A 21,063-nucleotide genomic window follows, 5' to 3' on the forward strand; every position below is an offset into this window, starting at 1 on the left:
AAATCTACTATGAATCCTGGTCTGTTCCTGTTACAATTTATTCCCATCCCTGGACACTTAATAAGCTGAAAAATACTACCCAAGACTCAAAGCTTCTAACCCACATGTTATTTACTGTGCTACAGTACTATACCTGAATAAGTTACAGAACCAAAGGTGAGCTCTGGTATCTACACAACACAGATTTCTCCAAATGAAAACAAACCCCTCTCTCTAGCCCTTCCTTGTTCTCTTAAGCCACTCTGCAAGCAGTCTTATTTCTGACTAGGTCGTATATTTCAGGACAAGACTAAATTTGTGTAAATAATGGTTCCCCCTCCATCAATGCAGTCAATGAAGTAGACTACATTTTAACATATATATTCCCAAATGAACCACTTCTGTAAGTATGAAATTATTTTTTTTAAATGTCAAATATACAAAAAAGTAGAGAAAATCATAAGATACGCAGGTATCAATAAATATCACTATTTTGTCCTATTTGCTTTATTTTTTAAAGAAATAAGAATTTCTAAGTGTTACAGATACTGCTGAAACCTCATTCCAACCTCAACCCTCTCCACTCCCTTTCCCCTTTTGCCTCCCCAGAAGCAACCATTTTTCTGAATTCTCATGAGTGTTTTGACTGTATATCAACACATCTACAATAGTTTTAATACATTTAACATTTAATATGAATAATATCATGCCATACATACCTTTTTGAAAAGTAAACTTTAGAGCAGTTTTAAGCCCACAGAAAAACTGAACAGAAAGTACAGAGTTCCCATGTATTCCTCGCCCCTCCTCCACTATCAACATTCTGTGCCAGGGTGGTAACTTTGTTACAAATGACGAACCTATGACACATCACTATCACCCAAAGTCCATAGTTTACATTAGGGTACATTCTACAGGTTCTGACAAATATAAAATAACATGTATCTACCATTATTATAGTATCATACAGATTAGTTTCACTGCCCTAAAAATCCTCTGTACTCTGCCTACAGTCTCCGGAAACCACTGATCTTCCACTGTCTCTACAATTTTGCCTTTTCCAGAATGTCATATAGTTGGAATCATACAGTAGGTGGCCTTTTTAGATTGGCATCTTTCATTTAGTAGTATATATTTAAGCTTCTTCCATGTCTTTTCATAGTTTGATAGAACATTTTTTCTTAGTGCTGAAAAATATTCCATTGTCTCAATGTATCATAGTTTACTTACCTTCATTTGCATAAAAACCAAAGAGTGTGATTAATGAATTGTACGGTAAGAGTATGTTCAGTTTTGTAAGAAACCTTGCCAAACTGTCTTTCAACATGGCTGTACCAACTTGTATTCCCACCAGCAATGAATGAGACTTCCCCTTGCTCCACATCCTCATTAACATTGGTTGTCAAGTGTTTCTTCTCTCCTTTTTTTAAATTGTGGTAAAATACACGACATAAAACGTACTATCATAACCATTTTTAACTAAAAAATTTTTATTAAAAAATGTAAAATTTGCCATTGTACTAATTCCTAAGTGAAGAGTTCAGTGAAGTACATTCGCATTTTTGTGCACCCTATGTCCAAAACTCTTTTCATCTCAATAAACTGAAACCCTATAACCTATTAAACATCAACTCCCTATTTCCCCTTCCCCCTGGCAACCATTAAGCTACTTTCTGTTTCTATGAATTTTGCTATTCTAGGTACCTAATGTAAGTGGAATTGTACAATTTTTGCTTTTTGTGACTTAGCATAATGGCTTCAAGTTTCACCCACATTGTAACGTGCCAGAATTTCCTTTCTTCTTAAGTGAGAATATTCCATTGCATGCATATACCACATTTTATTTGTCCATTCACCCACTGAAGGACACTTGGTTTGCTTCCACCTTTTGACTACTGCAGATAATGCTGCTATGACTATTAAGGGTACAAATACCTCCTTCAAGTCCTTTTCAATTCTTTTGGGTATATTCTGAACCCAGGAGTGGAGTTGCTGGGTCATATGGTAATTCTATTTTTAATTTTTTGAGGAATCACCATACCATTTTCCATAGTGGCTGAACCATTTTGCATTCTCACCAACAGTGTACCATGGTACCAATTTCTCCACGTCTTCATCAACGCTTGTTATTTTCTGGGGTTGTTTTTTTTTTTTTTGGATTTTGTTTTTTCAGTAGTCATTCTAATGGGTATGAGGTGGTATCCCATTGTGGTTTTGATCTGCATTTCCTCAATAACTAGTAATATTGAACACCTTTTCATATGCTTGTTGGCCACCTGTATATCTTCTTTGGAGATATGTTTATTCAAATCCTTTGCCCATTTTAAAATAGAGGGTTTTTTTTGTTATTGAGTTGTAGGAGTTCTTTATATATTCTGGATATTAACCACATATTAGATGTCCAAGTATTTTCTCCCATTCCGCCAGTTGCCTTCTCACAACGTTGACTGGGTCCTTTTATGTACAGAAATGTTAACGTTTGATGTAGTCCAATTTACCTATTTTCTCTTTTGTCACCTATGCTTTTGATGTCATATCCAAGAAATCACTGCTAGTTTCATGTCATGATGCCTTTGTCCTATGTTTTCTTCTAAGAGTTTTATTGTTTTGTCTTATATTTAGGCTCTTGATACATTTTAGTTATTTTTTGTATATGGCGTTAGGTTAGGGTCCAACTTCATTCTTTTGCTTGTGGATATCAAATATTCCCAGCACCATTTGTTGAAAAGACTGTCCTTTTACCACTGAATGGTCTTGGCACCCTCACCAAAAATCATTTGCCCATACATGCTAGGGTTTATTTCTGGGCTCCCCATTCTATTCCATTGGTCTATATGTCTGACTTTATGCAAATACCACAGTTTTCATTACCGCAGCTTTGTACTAAGTTTTAAAATCAGGAAGTATGAGACCTCCAACTTTATCTTCTTTTTCAAGATTACTTTTGGCTATTTAGGGCCCGCTGAGATTCCACATGAATTTTAAGATGGATTTTTCTATTTCTACAAATAATACCACTGAGATTTTGATAGAAACTGCATTAAATCTGTACATCACTTTGGGTAGTACAGACATTTAACAATAATAAGTCTTTCAATCCATGAACACAGTATGTCTTTCCATTTATTTGTGTCCCCTTTAATTTCTTTCAGCAACATTTTACAGTTTTCAGTGTAAAAGTTTTTCTTCTCATTGGTTAGTTTTATTCCTAAGTATTTTATTCCTTTTGATGCTACTGTAAATGGGTATGCCTCTCAATTTCCTTTTCAGGTTGTTCCTTGTTAGTGTTTGTTAATTTTATATCCCACAAGACTGTGTCCCAATGGTTCTCACCCAGGGTGATTTTGCCACTCAGGAGACATTTGGTAATTTCTGGAGACAATTTTGGTTTTTACAACTTGGGGGGAAGGGGACAGACATGCTACTGGCATCAAATGGGCAGAGGCAAGGGATGCTGCTAAACATCCTACAACGCACAGGGAAGTTTCCCACAACAAAGAATTATCTGGCCCAACATGTCAATAGTGCCAAACTTGAGAAACTTTGCTATATTCTACTATGAGTTATTCCCATTAGAACCCAAATTAAGTCCAAATATATTTCAAAATGTCCACAAGAAAAAGGAAACATTCCAAAAGATTAACAGCAGTAAGATTATGGAGGATTATTTTATTTTTCCATTTTTCTAAAAAATTTCTACAATTACCATGCCATTACCATTTCAAGAGAAAAAAATTAGCTTGGGACTTTCCTGATGGTCCAGTGGGTAAGACTCTGAGCTCCCAATACAAGGGGCCCAGGTTTGATTTCTGGTCCGGGAACTAGATCCTACATGCATGCCACAACTAAGAAGCCCACATGCCACAACTAAGAAGCCTGAGTGCCGCAACTAAAAAGCCCACATGCCACAACTAAGAAGCCCACATGCCGCAACTAAGAAGACCGCATGCCGCAACTAAGAAGCTCACATGCTGCAACGAAGATCCCACGTGCTGCAACAAAGCCCCAGCGCAGCCAAAATAAATAAATATTTTTAAAAAGAGAAAAATTAACTTGATTTGAAAAATTTGATTTAGTCACTAATTCTAATCAGAGCACATGACTCTCTTTTTTTCTTTTTTAAAGTTGCCTTTGACTTCCACAAGTATTTACTTAAGTGCCACTTATCTGCCAGGCTCTGTGACAAGAATTAAGAATAGAGTGGGGGCTTCCCTGGTGGCACAGTGGTTAAGAATCCACCTGCCAATGCACGGGACACGGGTTCGAGCCCTGGTCTGGGAAGATCCCACATCGCGGAGCAACTAAGCCCGTGTGCCACAGCTACTGAGCCTGCGCTCTAGAGCCCACGAGCCACAACTACTGAGCCAGTTCGCCTAGAGCCGGTGCTCTGCAACAAGAGAAGCCACCGCAATGCGAAGCCGGCGCTCCACAACGAAGAGTAGCCCCCACTCGCCGCAACTAGAGAAAGCCCGCGCACAGCAACAAAGACCCAACGCAGCCAAATAAATAAATAAATTTATTTAAAAAAAAAAAAAGAATAGAGTGGTATACAAAATAGACAAGGTTCATACTCTCAGGGAGCTTATAGTCTGATGAGAGAATTTAACATTGAGTAAATACACTAACAAATTATGATACGTATTCTTTTTTTTTTTTTTTTAAAGATTTATTTATATTTATTTTTGGCTGTGTTGGGTCTTCGTTTCTGTGCGAGGGCTTTCTCCAGTTGCAGTGAGCGGGGGCCACTCTTCATCGCGGTGTGCAGGCCTCTCACTATCGCGGCCTCTCTTGTTGCAGAGCACAGGCTCCAGACGTGCAGGCTCAGTAGTTGTGGCTCACGGGCTTAGTCGCTCCGCGGCATGTGGGATCTTCCCAGACCAGGGCTCGAACCCGTGTCCCCTGCATTGGCAGGCAGATTCTTAACCACTGCGCCACCAGGGAAGCCCTATGATACGTATTCTTGAGGAAAACAACAGTGGGATTTAACTTTCAACTAGCCTGTTCAGGGATGGCCTCTAAGTAAATGATATTGAAGATTCAAAAGATGAGAAATAACCAGGCAGGCGAAGGAAAGGGGATGAAGATAAAGGGAGTGGGAAGGGCATTCTGACAGAGCAGCATGTGTGAAAGGCCTGAAGAAGAGAGGGCTATTAATGTGTTAGAGTTAGAGGAATTAAAAGAAGATGAGTGAGAGCATAGTAAAAGGAGATAATAAGTGAGAGAGGTAGGAGAAGGAGACAGGGACCAGATTTGGCAAGGCCTTAAAGGTCTCAGTAAGGAGTTTGAAAGCTAAATGTGGTGGGATGCAACTGAAGCAGATGAGGAGCGTTGATATGATTTACTTATTTTTTAAAAGAACCACACTGGTTATTTTATGAATTAGAGCAGAGCAATAGCAGAAATAAGGCAACCACTGTAGAGATGAAGTAATAATGATTTGCCCCAGATTTTAACAGTGAGTACAAAGCAAACAGAAAAGTTAAGAATGGAGTGACATTGACTAAATAACGTCATACTTACAACCTTATCATAGAGAAACTTCTCTTTCCAGGGATGTTGTTGCAAAGCCAGCAAAGGGTGTTACTTATGTGACACCCCTCTTCCCCACACCACCGCTGACTGGTGGAGGAGGTGAAGGGGAAAAGCCAATCCATAAGCAGGCCAGCAGTAAAAACAATCTGCCTCAGTTTGGGCAGAGCTTATCAGCATAAGCAGATTCTCTCAGTAATTCAACACGAAGATTATATAAAGACTAAGAGAGTCAGTACCTAGGAAAAATAAAATTTAGTAGCTGAATTAGTGGCTGGCAGAGCAGTAGAGCAAAGATCCATGAATTCCTACCAAGATACTCCTACCTGAAATATCTGGGATAATGTGACAACTGGTTCCTTAATGTTCCTAACACCCCACCCTTATTTGACATAGTCTGAATAAGGGTGTTCCTTGCATTCTTTTTTTTTTTTTTTTTGGCCGCGTAGCGGCTTGTGGGATCTTAATTCCCCGACCAGGGACTGAACCCAGGCCCCTCAGCAGTGAAAGCACCAAGTCCTAACCACTGGACCGCCAGGGAAGTCCCTATTCCTTGCATTTTTAAAAGCTTAATCAAAGAAAGTATCCACTAAAGAGGGATTTTAATTTTACAGAAATTGAGGCTAAAAAAATTATTATAAAGCTTTCCTGATGGCATATAGCTCATGAGATGCAATCCTAGGCCTTCTCATTCTAAAAATCAACCTTTCCCACAAATCTTAAGGGAAGAGTTACTGGATGCCACACATTTAGGATATCCTTTCCTTTCAAATTTAAGGTATGTTATTTATTATAAATTTGAGTTTAGGAAAGAAAGATAAGGGATCTACTACAACACTAGGTCACAGTGGTTAAATATCACCACAGGGTCAGTTCAGAGCAGGGATCTGAGAAATCTTGACCTTCTAGAATGTAAAACCATGAGAATAGGAATTTAGCCTGTGTTATTCATTGCTCTAGCCTCACTGCTTACAAAAGAACCTCAGACACAGAAACTGAGTAATTATTTGCTGAACAAATGAATTCAATACAGGGAAGGGTAGATGAAAAGTGAGTGAAAAGAGCTGCCAAGAGTTCACCTGTGACCCTTAGGTAGTAGAAAGTTGCCACAATCCCTACTTATTTCTCTTAATTAAGCTACAACTTTAGTGAGATATAATTCACATACTATAAAATTCACTCATTTAAAGTGTAAAATTCTGTGGTTTTTAGTATATTCACAAAGTTGCACATCAATCACCACCATCCAATTCCAGATCATATTCTTCACCACAAAAAGCCCTATACCTATTAGCAGCCAGTCCCCATGTGCCCCTTGTCCCAAGGCCTTGGCAACCACTAATCAACTTTGTCTCTTTGGATTTGCCTATCCTGGACATTTCGTATAAATGGAATTACAGAATATGTGATCTTTTGTGACTGGCTTCTTAACATTTTTTCAAGGTTAATCCATGTAGTAGCATGTAGCAGTACTTCATCCCTTTTTATGGTAGAATAATATTCCACTGTATGCATATCCAGGTTTTGTTTATCAATTCATCAGTTGATGGACATTTGGGTTGTTTCCATGTTTTGCCTATTTTAGATAATGCTACTATGAACATTCATGTACAAGTTTTTGCGCAGACACTTGTTTTCAATTCTTTTGGGTTTTATACCTAGGAGTGGAACTGCTGGGTCACATGTTAACCCTTTAACTATTTAAGGAACTGTCAAACTGCATTCCAAAGCGGCTGCACCATTTTACATTCTCATCAGCCATGTATGAGGGTTCCACTTTCTCCACATCCTCATCAACACCTGTTATTGTCTATCTTTTTGCTTACAGCTATGCTAGTAGGTGTGAAGTGGTATCTCATTATGGTTTTCAGCTTAATGACTAATGCTGTTAGATCATACTTATTTGTTTATTGGTCCTGAATAAGCTTTGTCATAATTTAAAGATAATACCATTTTAAAGCTGGAGAACAAAAGGGAATTGGAAAAAATTATTCAAGACATTAAGAGAAAAAAGTGTGAAAACTCTGATATAAGACGTTTGAGAAAACAGTTGATCAACAATGAACTCAATTCTGTAGCTATACCTGTGAACACCTCTACATAATAGTCAAAGGCAAAATAAGAAACCATTCTACATCTGTATTGGATGGTAGTGCTTTATAATTTTGTCTTCAATAGGCTTTTTCTTCCGTTCTTCTTACTCTAACAGACAGACCCCTCATTCTTTGGAGAAACCTGTGGTTTAAGTGGAGGTACCAACACCCTCCCCCAACAAAAGCACCCCCCCCACACACACAGCTGGCCTATGGCACATGACTTTGTGCTGGCCAATCACAGAACCACATTCCTCTGCCCACAGTGATTAATTCAGGTGTAAGTATGCAATCAAATCTTGATCAATCAGAGTCCTCCCTAGACTTTCATTAGAACTCTTATAATGTGAGCTATGTCTTCGAACTTACTGGGTTATGAGAGCCAGATTCCCCACTTTGTTTTAACTAATTTGAGCTGGGTTTCTGTTCCCCAAAACAAAACTGTATAATATTAAAAAATCAGCTCTTTCAGCCTGAAGCTATCAGACCTAACTTTTAATATCAACATTATGGAAAAAGAGTTTATGGTATTCAAAGCCACTATTCTAAACAAAGACAGAAAATATTGGGTTTCATAATTACTAAAGAACCAAGAGTAATGTAACAATTATTCAAAAATCTTAAGACTTTATTTTGCTTTCTTCTTTTCTGGACCTGCAACAGCTGAAAGTGGCTAAAGAGGAACAGGAGCATAGGCAGGATGGGTGGCAAAAAGGTTAGGATCATTTAATACAACCAGGTAGAGACTAGCTGTAGGTCCTTCAGGATACAACTACTGTACCTAAATTCACGTAACACTTACTTTAAGGAACCATACATGCTGTAAAAACTGAAACAAGTATTAAGAGTAGATACTGGGCAACTAAAGCTTTCATTTAAAGAACTAGAAACTGAGACAGAACATAATTTGCTTTCTAATATTAAAAATATGTCTATCACCAAATTATGAAACACCACATCATCTTAGGATTCTGACTTTTGTTAATACAAATTTAAAGAAATTTCAGGTTTGCCAAAATATACCATTATTGAAAATGTAATTTACATTAAGTTCAATGTAAATTAAATTTAGGGTAAAAGTGATAGCTAATCAAATTTTGTCCTAACAGTAAACAAACAGTAACAGAAAACAGTTTAGCATTGTAAATAATCAAGCTAATCTTGTAGTACCAGTAAATGTGTATGGCCTTAAACCATTTTTCATTACGTGTACCAAATAGTGTGAATAAGAGCTATTTTCTGGTTAAATTTAGTCTTGTGGGACAACAGTTACAAAATCTTCATAAAGTATTTACTAACCTACTTACAACACAGGATTAGAGAAATGAAGTCAGAAACTAGTAATTCTGTGACAATTTGGTCAAGCGTACAGGAGAAAGTAGGCTTTCACTTGAGTGCTAATGAAGGGAAAAAGAAGCCTTCTCCAATTCATGTGATGTGATTTGAATTATGGTGCACAGTGGTACAAAAGGAACTGCAAACAAAATGTTAATCTGACAGGGAACACAGGGGGTTATTTGGATGTAATGTATGATGAAGCAAGTTGGTAGAAATAAAAGCAGCCACCATTCACTCTACCTGCACTATATGCCAAGCACTATTAAGCATTTAAGTAGTTTAAAGAGATTAAGTTAACTTCCATAACTATTAAACAGAGGAACTAGGGTTCAAATCCAGGTGTGACTCCATAGTCCATGTTATTTAACTGTGATACCATAAAGCCTTTCAAGAGTCTTTTATTAATTAAAAGTGACAATCACCTATAACAGAAGCAACAATAATAAACACAGACAGTGATTCTCAAAGTGTGGTCAGTGGGCCCCTGTGGGGACACTGAGACCTTTTCAGAGGGTCCACAAGGTCAAAACTATTTTCTTAAATTACTACTACTAATTTTTTTTTTATTATGTTAACATCTGCACTGTACTGCACTGCAATAGGTAAAGCCGCTGGTGCTTTAGCATGAATTAAGGCAATGTCACCAAGCTGTAATAATAGTCATTGTGTTTCAGTTAAAAAGAAAAAAGCCTGTTCACTGAAGAATGTCCTTGATGAGAGGCTTCCCTGGTGGCGTAGTGGTTAAGAATCCGCCTGCCAACGCAGGGAACACGGGTTCAAGCCCTGGTCCGGGAAGATCCCACATCCCGCGAAGCAACTAAGCCTGTGTGCCACAACTACTGAGCCTGTGTTCTAGAGCCCGCGCGCCACAACTACTGAGCCCGCGTGCCAGAATTACTGAAGCCCATGCACCTAGAGCCCGTGCTCCACAACAAGAGAAGTCACTGCAATGAGAATCCCACGTACCGCAACGAAGAGTAGCTGCCGCTCACTGCAACTAGAGAAAGCCCGTGCACAGCAACAAAGACCCAATGCAGCCAAAAATAAATAAAATAAATTTAAAAAAAAAAAGAAAAAAATGTTAAAAAAAAAGAGTAATGTCCTTGATGAAACAGTAAAAAAATTACTTTTATTAAAAACCGGCCTTTCCTTTCTAAAATTTTGTGATAAAATGGGGATTACACATAAACCATTTCTACAGCATACCCCCTTCTGCAGTAGGATGACTGTTTCAGAAAAAAGTATTTGTGGGACTGTTTTGAGTTGCTAATTGAACTAGCCACTTTTTTCATGGAACATCATTTTTACTTGAAAGAACAACTGAGAGACAAATTATGGCTATTCAGAAAGTGTCTGGCACATGTTTTCACAAAAATGAGCAAAGTGAACTTATGGCTTCAAGGAAAACAACTTAAAGTATCTCTTGCTAATGACAAAATTTGAGCTTTCAAGTGAAGATAAGAATTTTGGAAAACTTGTATCTACCACTGTGAGCTTGACAGATTACCAATATTTAAGATTTTTCTGATGAGCTATGTGGCGATGCTAATAATTGTGAATTTTCATTGTAAAATAAAATGTGTCAGCATTCGGAAGATCTACACAACTCACTGAACTAATATTTTCCAAATGACCAATACATGATGTTACAAAATCAGGCATGTCCAAGTGCAAGACAGACCAATGGATTTTAATGTAACAAAGTAAGAAAAGTTTACTAATATGGTTTCACATTCCACGTTGCAACTAACTTTGAAGAAAGTGTTATTTCTGGAGTTTTGGCATATATGGTATGATATGGTATATCAAAGAATAATTTCCTTAATTATCTGAAAAGGCTATTAAACGTTCCTCCCTTTTCCAACTGCCTACTGTGTGAAATTGGATGTTCTTCATATACTTCAACCAAAAGAACATACCAAAAGATTGAATTCAGAAATAGATATGAGGGGGCTTCCCTGGTGGCGCAGTGGTTAAGAATCCACCTGCCAATGCAGGCGACACGGGTTTGAGCCCTGGCCCGGGAAGATCCCACATGCCGCAGAGCAACTAAGCCCGTGCACCACAACTACTGAAGCCCGTGCGCCACAACTACTGAAGCCCGTGTGCCACAACTACTGAAGGCTGCGCGCCTGGAGGCTGTACTCCGCAACAGAAGAAGCCACCGCAATGAGAAGCCCTCGCACTGCAATGAAGAGTAGCCCCCGCTCGCGGGAACTAGAGAAAGCCCGCCCACAGCAACAGAAGACCCAATGCAGCCAAAAAATAAATAAATAAGTGAAATAAATCTAAAAAAAAACAAAAAAGAAAGAAACAGATATGAGAATTCAGCTATCTTTACTGGAGCCAAACATTAAAGAGACTCAAAAAAATGTTAAACATGGCCATTCTTCTCACCAAATTTTCTGGGTTTTGAAAAATAAGTTATCTTCGGTTAGAAATTTATGTTTATATAAAACAGCTCTGGGACCTCCCTGGTAACGCAGTGGTTAAGAATCACCTGCCAATGCAGGGGACACAGGTTCAAGCCCTGATCCGGGAAGATCCCACATGCCGCAGAGCAAGTAAGCCCGTGCGCCACAACTACTGAGTCTGCGCTCTAGAGCTCGCGAGCCACAACTACTGAGCCCGTGTGCCACAACTACTGAAGCCTGTGTGCCTAGAGCCCATGCTCCACAACGAGAACCCACCGCAATGAGAAGCCCGTGCACCGCAACAAAGAGTAGCCCCTACTCGCCGCAACTAGAGAAAGCCCGCGCGCACAGCAACGAAAACCCAAAGCAACCAAAAATAAATAAATAAATAAATTTATTTTTAAAAAACAGCTTTGTTAGTGTTATTTTTGAGTTAATTTTTTAAAATTCTTACTTTTAGTTTCTAAAATGGTAAAAATTGATATTAATAGAAACTCCCAAATAAAGTTTTAAAAAATTTTTTTAATACATTTATTTATTTATTTATTTATTTTTGGCTGCATTGCATCTTCGTTGCTGCACGTGGGCTTTCTCTAGTTGCAGCCAGCAGCAGCTACTCTTCGTTGTGGTGCATGGGCTTCTCACTGTGGGGGCTTCTCTTGTTGCGGAGCATGGGCTCTAGGCACGTGGGCTTCAGTACTTGTGGCACGTGGGCTCAGCAGTTGTGGCTCGCAGGCTCTAGAACGCAGGCTCAGTAGTTGTGGTGCACAGGCTTTGTTGCTCCGTGGCATGTGGGATCTTCCCGGACCAGGGCTCAAACCCGTGTCCCCTGTATCGGCAGGCGGACTCTTAACCACTGTGCCACCAGTGAAGTCCCCCAAATAAAGTTTTTTGAGGGTCCTTATTTTTAACGGCATAAATAGGTCTTGAGCCCCAAAGCTCTGAAAATTTCTGAACTAAGACCATAACAAGCACGTATATATTGTCCTTATTTAGTAGGTGCCAATACAAAGATTGCTTTCATTTTATCTGTGGAAGAAAGGAGTCTCCCTCATCCCTGTCTTATTAAACCTAAATGGAAAGCACAGTAAGTAAACAGATTGTGTTCTCTAGTTTAAAGTCCACAAATAAAACACAATTTCCAAAAAGATCTCTGGTTTTTTAAAAAAAAAAAGGAAACAACACTTACTGAATGCCTATTATACCCCATGTACTATGCTAGGTGCTTTCACATATAGCCTTTTAATCAACTTTGAGATCTGTATTAAGGCTGAGAGAAGTTAAAGGGAGGTAATATAGTACAGTACAAATAGTATTGACTTCACTTTGACATTCCTGAGTTAAGACCTTTTCCTTGAATGTTATGCTATTATGTCACTTAACTCTAGAATTTTTTTCTTTACATAATAATAATTCCTACTTACATGACTGAGAGAGATGAGAATACAATTAAAAGCATATACAGTAGATGCTCAAGAAGTTAGTTCCCTTTAATCAGACTTCTGCTCTGTTCCAAAACTAAACCAGTGAGTATCACAATCATTGTTCAAGGTTAGATTTGACAAACTCTCATTTCACCATTATAGGCCTCACGTAGATGAATGCTACTCCAGTAAACATTTAAAAATATCTTAAGGACCCACAACCACTATCAGATACAAGAGATCAATGTTTAAAAATTACCTACACATTTTTCCTAAACTTGTTTCATTCTTTTAAAGCTAAATCACTCCTACAACTCTTCCCAATCTTGTTATATTCACATTTGACATACTAGTCTCTATGAAAAATGACATCTTGATATCTCTAAGAAAATTATCAATGAAGCAATTCTGAAATTGGTTGCCTTATAAACTAGGAAAGCTGAAAGGAAGCACAAAAACAATTATTTAATTCCCAACTATATTTCTATCAGATATTTCATATTGTCACATGCTTGGACTGTTATATGAAAAATTAGACAGTGGTTATTTTAAGTATAGTAAATATGGTCCAAGATTTGTGATGAGAGAGGTCAGTCTCTAAAAGTTAACAAGACTTAATAGCTTAACAATGCCTTTCACTCTGTACAGTTTAACAAATCACCAAGGCCATTTCTAAACAATAAAACAGCTGATCAATTTATTAAACTCTTGCCAACCAAGCAACTATTTTTTCCTGAAGTTCAACCTGACTTCATATTTGATGCTGTGTGGACAATAACAAGTTTCCAATTATGTAGTATTTTAATATTCTTTTATTTTTAGGGTAAGTATTTTTCTTAAAGTAGTGTTTTTACAAGATCTAATTATTTTTCTAACATAACTTATGCTCTATTCAATCCTGGATAACCTCAGAACTTCTATAAAAATTATGCAGGTTTATTAGAAAGTCTGTAAGAGAATTCCCCCTCTACTTTTAAAACATAAGCTAGATGAGATTAATTTGCTTTATTCCGACACATTTTTTAATTTGAAATTTGGTCACTACCCATTTCCTGTGTTGCACTGTGCATACCCTCGCTATGGTTACTATCTCAAACTAATAATGATGATCCTCTACCACACTGCACAAAAGAAACCACACCCTGAATGTCATCTGAGAGTTCCTGCAAGTTATTTTAAATGGATACTGACATATAACTTCTTTAATGCTTTTATCTTTCAAGAAGTTAGCATGACCATATTTTGGAGGAGCCAGAATGGTAGACTGTAACACAGGAATAACTATCAGACTGAAGGCTATGGAATCAGTTTCAATTCCAACACTTAGAAATTCTGACTTTACAAGGGTCACTAATTCCCTGTGCCCAAACTGCCCTTCAATGAGCAATTACATCTCTCTACATTAAAAATGTTCCCATTAATTTTAAGTTCAACATAACTTATATATGCACACAGAGGAAAAACAAAGAGCCAACTGCAAATAAGGGAGTTAGAGAATCAGTTTCACTGAATCCTATTAAATCTTCTTCCTCCCCCTAAGAAAAGCTGAAGGTGATAAATGCTCAGAGAATTGCCAGGCATCTTCCTAACATTAACCTATTAATCTTCACAACACTCATGAAGCAGATGTCAAGGACCTCTAGTTTTACAGATGAAAGAACCCTAAGACTAACTGATTCTCCCAAAGGCACACACAGTTAGAGATTAGATTAAATTAACTCTTAAGACTTTGTACTCATCATAATTTGGAATCAAACAATGTTAGGTCAAACCAAAAAATGTTATAATTATCTCATGCTATCCTCTATATCCGTGCTGTCCAATAAGGTAGCCACTAGCCATATGCAGCTATTAAGAACCTGAAATGTAGCTAGCCCAAATTGAGATACGCTGTAAGTGTAAAAGACAGACCAGATTTTGAAGACTAGTATGAAAAGAACATGAAACATCTCATTAAATTTTTTTACACTGATTACATGTTGAAATGGTATTTTGGATATACCGGATTAAATAAAATTCATTGGACAGCACTGGTCCATACTTCTTTTCAAAGACCTTCCAATGAAACATGTCACTGTAAGACCAACCAAAAAGCAGTATTTTCTTAGAATCTGTTGTAGCACAATACAGAAACCGTATTTTGAGGGGGGAGGAAATGGGCATAATTAGTATTTTGAGGGACACAGGCATATATGTAATGAATAAATACACAAAATAGGCATTCAAGTGTTCTCTAAGGATAATAAAAGATGTTTCTATCTCATTGCAGGCATATGTGACAGAATAAATCACAAGTGAGGAGAGAGTATGACTTTCCCTTAAAGTCATATTCCATTTTCTTATGTGGAAATGTGAAAATATTCATATTTCTAATACACACACAGGGTTATCAAAGTCACAAGGATGCCCATAAGGCACAATGAACTTCTCAAAAAAATTTTACCTAATGTGTATTTATAATTATTTTTTTAAAAGTCACATATCATAATATTGTTCTAATATAGAATCAACACAATCTTATTTTGACTAAAATAATAAGAGATACACAGTAAGGGGAAACATCAATTCAAAAAATAAGGATCACCTGAAAATAGTTTGGCAACTCCACATAAAGTCACCATATGTGTTTTGTGACCACCTAGAGGGGTGGGATAGGGAGGGTGGGAGGGAGACGAAAGAGGGAGGGGATATAGGGATATATGTATACATATAGCTGATTCACTTTGTTATACAGCAGAAACTAACACAACATTGTAAAGCAATTATACTCCAATAAAGATGTTTAATAAATAAATAAAGTTATCATATGACCCAGTAATTCCACACCTAGGTGTATAAGCAAAGAGAATTGAAAACACAGGTCTACACAAAAATGTGTAGATGAATGTTCAGAGCAGCATTATGCATAATAGTTAAAAAGTGGAAACAATGCAAAAGTCTATCAAATGATGAAGGAATAAACAAAATGTAGTCTATCCACACACTGGAATATTCAGCTATAAAAAGGAATGAAGCACAAATACATTCTGATTACAGAGTGTATGAACCTTGAAAACATTATGCTACCTAAAAGAAGCAAGTCACAAAAGATCACATATTGTATAACTCCATTTATATGAAACATCCAGAATAGGCAAATCTAAAAAGACAAAGAGTGACTGCTAGTGAGTTTGGGTTTCTTTGGGTTTCTTTCTTTGGGTTTCTTTCTACATGAAAACGTCCTAAGACTGACTGTGCTGATGGTTGCACAACTATGTGAAAACACCAAAAGCCACTTCAAATGCGTGAACTGTATGGTATTTGAATCACATCTCAGTGAAATGTTAAAAAAAAAAAAAAAAAAGCGCAGCCAGAAATGTAGAGGGGAAAAGGATCAGAAGGACTGTCAAGCATTTAATTGCTATTTCTCTGGATGTTTGTAACTTTGTGGTATTTATGTTTTTAGGTTTTGTAATTTGTGATTTTTTCCCTCATGTTAAATATTAATACTGGTCAAAAAAATTTTTAATCACATCATTATACAACTAGGTAAACTTAATAAAAATCGTTAAGTTCTACATTTAAATGGCAATTTCTATAGCATATGAATTATCTCAATAAAGATGCTGAAATTTCACTTCAACTAGGAAATAGTCCCTCAAACTAGGAAACCCACTAAGACAGCACTAACTGCCTTGGAAAGTAAATGGCTTTGTGGAAAGTCCAAAAGACAGTTACTATCTCAGTCAAGCAAATGCTCAAAGTTCAGAAACAGATGATGGGAATTTGAAGATCTCAGTATAAAAAAGTACAAAGAAACAACATAAAAATTACTACTTGACCACTTTCTCCTAAAAGCTAACCTCCTGATTCAGATGCAGAATGGAAAACAAAAACAAACAAAAACCCCTATTTACCTAGACGCCTAAACCTGAAGGCAAGAAGTCTTCTATTAAAAATCTGTGATGTGGGTGTGTGCTTAACCCACACACCTTATGTAGCCTAAGAACCTCAGGAGCAGCTGTTACTTAAGATAATGAAGGTTGCTTTTCACCCTTTTCAAATAATAAAATGTGATGGTGCCACTCCACAGCCCACCCCATCCCCCGCTACCACCACCACCGGCGGCAGGTGGAGGGAAAGGATACTGTAGACTAGAGGATGACAGCTTTGTATAACCCTTTGGACTCTCTATGTAAGAATGCAGCTGGTGGTCTCTCAGGAGGGGGTAAAGAGATTTGTGAACAAGCTGAAATAAGGGGTATCCTTTGCCTGGAAGAGGGCACACCGTGAGCCACATCTTGAATCAGCTATATCCATAGTAAAACACAGGCCGCTGGAAGGAACTGTTAGCATCACCAGGATGGCCTCTCACGCCGGGGGTGTTTTTTTTTCAACGGAGAAGTTGACTCCTGTAGTTTGGATACTGGGGGGAGGCAGGGGTAAAGCGGGAGTCGGGAAGACCAGAGAAAATGCCTTTAAGTGGAGACGACTCGGGCCTCGCTGAGGAAGTTCTGAGACCCACTCGGTCACCACACGCTAGTCCCCCTCCGCCGCCACCTCCCACCGCCCTCCTGCCCGCGGCGCCCGACGTCGGTGCGGGAGCGAGAGCCGGAATCTCCGCCGCTACCGAGATGGGGGCCGCAGCCCGGCCCGGGCAGCGCGGCACACGCACGCCTCCTCCGCACTCGCCGCGCCCGGCCTCCCCGCCGCGCGGCCCAGCCCCTCGCACCCGAGCCGGGCCGGCTCCTCGGGGCAGGCCTAGGCCGCGCCGGCGGTACCCCGGCACCTCGCTCCCCGGCGGAGGCGGACCAGGCCAGACACAAACTTCCCGGCGCGTTAGCACAGGCGTCACGGACGGGCCGGCCCCCAGCGCCATTCCCCCACGGCCCGGCGGCGGCTCCCGCCCCTACTCCCCACACTCCGAGTCCCGGCGTAGATCAACCCGAGGCCCACGGCCCCCACCCCTCCGGCGCCCCCGAGTTTACCTCCAAGTCGCGGCCTTTGTTCTTGAAATTCTTGAGCCGTTGGTTGTCCAGTTTCTCGTTGTCCGCCATGGCCGGGCCGGTGACTACTTCCCCCGCCCGGGCCCCGCGGGATCCGCCCCAACCACCACGCCGCACCGACACTCCCAGCAACCGGGCCGCCGCCTGTGCTGCTGTGCCCGCCGCGGCGTCGCTTCCTTCCTCCTCTCACCTGCCTCCGCCGCGGTCTTCTCCTCCTCTCCCCGCCCGTTTCCCCCCCGCCCCCGCCCTAACCCCAGCGCGACCGCAGCTCCGGCGAAGACAACTGCGGGGCCGGGCGGCGGCAACGGCGGCGGAATGTGCTGCCGGCTGCGAGGGGGAGGAAGCCTCGATCTGAGGGCCCCGGCGCCGCGGCCACGCCCATCGCCGCCAGCCCAGCTCGCCGATTGGCCAACCAGACTCCGGTGCGTTCAACCAATCAGAAAGAACGATGGAGAGCGGGGGCGGAAGAGCGAACGGAAAGGGGAAGCGGGCGACGCTGGGAAGAAGGGGCCCGGGCACAGGCCTGGCCCCGGAGGGGAGGGGAGCGGTGGGGGCAGAGCCGGGAGGGACCACGTGCCCCCGGAGCAAGGGGGAGGAAGCGAAAGAGAATTAGAGGCGGGAAGGGGAAGGGGAAGGAGACGCCAGGGAACGAGTTGGTTTGCTCATGTACGGCCCACCCCAGACGTCTGGGGTCCGGGGTCGAAGCCCACTTAAAGTACGTTCTTTTCTTCTTCGGTGAGCCTTCTCTTCCAGAGCATTCTTTGCGAGCTCCGCTGGCTTTACAGGAAGTGGGATCTGCGCCTCTGCTCCATCCCGGGTCGGGACAACCCCCTCCTCTCAACCGAGCTCCCTACCCTGGCAGGGGTCTCTGCTGTCTGGGGGCCCGGCTTCGGGGCCTGGACTGGAATGAGTGACGTGCGTTCGGGATGCGCAGCGGAAAGCGGGAGAGACAGTGGGTGGAAAAGGCAAAGGACGTTTTAGACGAATCTGATTCATCCTCTCTAACCAAGTCCCGCAACAGGTGGGAAGTTGGGAAGCGCTGATGATCCTGTGACGATACCACCCCCTGGATATTTCGTCTTAGAAAGTTAAAGGAGCTCCTCGGCCACAAAGTACTAACTTATGGAAGGCGGGGACCGTGGCACCTGGCATAGGCAATGTAATATTTTAACTCTGTTGAGAAAGGAAATGAGTTCCAAAGATATACATCTCTACCAGAAATGTTATTACCAGAGGCAGAAATAACACAAGCTACAAAGAACGTACTAAAATGTTTTAGAAAGCGGGAGAAGGAAATGGTTTAAAATATATTTAAATCCAACTAATAGCTCCTCAAATATGCAGGAGCAATTGGGGTCGGAAGGAAAGCGGGGTGTTTAGAAGCTTTGGGTGTGTTTAAATTTGGCAAGTTAGCGGGAAGAGACCCTTATTCAAACTACTTTGGGAACTTTTACACCTGGTCCCTCCCACTTCCTTACCGGTATATTTTTCGGGGTAGAACGTGCAGAGATAAAACGTTTAAAATAAGTATAATACCTTTAAAGTCCTCAATACTTTGTATGCTTTGAGCTGCCTAGGCAAACAGAAGCTGTACCTGGAAATAATTCACACTGAACGTTCACTTGAATGTAAATTCAGTGCCGATTCTAAGTTTAAAATGATGTTCATTATAAATCTTTATTCCCCAAAGAATCATTTAATTGAAATAACATTGCACACTGTAGCACTGATGTCTTCAAAGTGAGTTTAGGATAAGAAAATTCAGTTTAGAATACCGTACTCCTAAAAGAAGGGTGTGATCACAGTTATCCACTAAGAGAGATGCAATACAAACCGGAAATAACCACAACTTGTAATTTCGGTTTTAAATATTTGTTTAATGTCTGTCTAAGGTCTCTCTCCCTCTCTACACGATAAGCTCTCTGAAGTCAAGGGCCATATTTGTTTTTTTTTCTCTATATACCCGACACCTAGTACTTGGCATGGTAGTGTGCACTCAGTGACTATCAAAGGCAGGACCTGAATCTAAGCTGCTGTGAGTGTATGTTTCATAAGTTAAAAGACAAGCTAACACTTCTTGATTAAAAATGTTGACTGAGTTAGTACAGCTTCTAATCTACACTGGGTTCCTTCTAATAATTCTTAATTTGGTATCATGCTCACTCCAGGGTTAAAGTTCAGGGGGTAGATCAGACATAGGCTTCAGAGCAACCCCCCCCACACACGTTTAGAAGGAGTCGTGACACACTTTTCTAAAACGAACAGTTGTCCTTAATTATAATGCTTAGGTAGTCTGTTTGCTGGCCTAAATTTTTCATTTGAAATTATCACTACCCATTGCCACTCACTTTACATGTTTAGTGTCTGTACCTCCAGTTCTTTCCAGATAGAAGATACATAATTTATATAAAAGGAGTACATTTTTTTTCCGGGGAGTTGGTAATAGATCTAAATGCAGATCGACAATCTAATTGGCAAGATATGGTAGCTCTTAGTTAGGAGGTGTCAGAAATTTAACTTGCTGAACTAAGGAAATAGTAATATGCAGCCATTAATACCATTTCAACACAGACTATTTAACAAGTTTTTTGTGTGTATTATGAAATATATTTATAACCAAACACTGTAAGACTTATACATGAGACCTATTTTAAACAGGATATTCAATGGCAGGTACGTAATATCCTGACTTGTTATTATTTTGGTATAAAAAAAGTCTAAAATATTATGGAGATACTAGCTTTCAATGTGTCATGAAATTCTCTTAGAGTCACTTTCTGAATAAAGAAATTTATCTCTTTATTTTCTTTACTTATTTATTTCTCTGTTCTGCAGCAGAGACTTGTGAGAGGATTTGTGAAGCTTTATACAGGGTTTTAGCTGATCAAATGTGATTTCAAAAATAATTATAGGGCTTCCCTGGTGGCGCAGTGGTTAAGAATCTGCCTGCCAATGCAGGGGACACGGGTTCGAGCCCTGGTCTGGGAAGATCCCACATGCCGCGGAGCAACTAAGCCCGTGAGCCACAACTACTGAGTTTGCGTGTCTGGAGCTTGTGCTCCGCAACGGGAGAGGCCACGACAGTGACAGGCCCGCGCACCACAATGAAGAGAGGCCCCCGCTCGCCGCAACTGGAGAAAGCCCTCGCACAGAAACGAAGACCCAACACAGCCAAAAATAAATAAATAAATTTATAAAAAAAAAATTAAAAAAAAATAATTATAATTGATCATTATTTCATTTAAGCAGTTTGGAGTATGCTCATGATACATATATTAACTTGAAGATTGTGGAATCCCTC

General features: G+C 40.1%; 1 protein-coding gene across 2 annotated transcripts in view; it reads right to left on the reverse strand.

Annotated features, from left to right (window-relative positions):
- The window catches only part of KPNA4 (karyopherin subunit alpha 4), a 158,588-nt gene that overhangs the window by 37,967 nt on the left and 99,558 nt on the right, over nt 1-21,063 (reverse strand). The window contains exon 1 of one of the 2 annotated variants that reach the window (XM_057545391.1): nt 17,745-18,013. The exons of the other annotated variant lie outside the window; for it this stretch is intronic. Coding sequence (XP_057401374.1) covers nt 17,745-17,813 — 69 coding nt within the window. The 5' untranslated portion in view covers nt 17,814-18,013. Of the gene's footprint in view, nt 1-17,744; nt 18,014-21,063 lie in introns of those variants that run through there. 2 annotated transcript variants of the gene reach the window in all.

The sequence above is a fragment of the Balaenoptera acutorostrata genome, chromosome 4 (assembly GCF_949987535.1).
Source record: "Balaenoptera acutorostrata chromosome 4, mBalAcu1.1, whole genome shotgun sequence".
Taxonomy (NCBI): Eukaryota; Metazoa; Chordata; class Mammalia; order Artiodactyla; family Balaenopteridae; genus Balaenoptera; species Balaenoptera acutorostrata.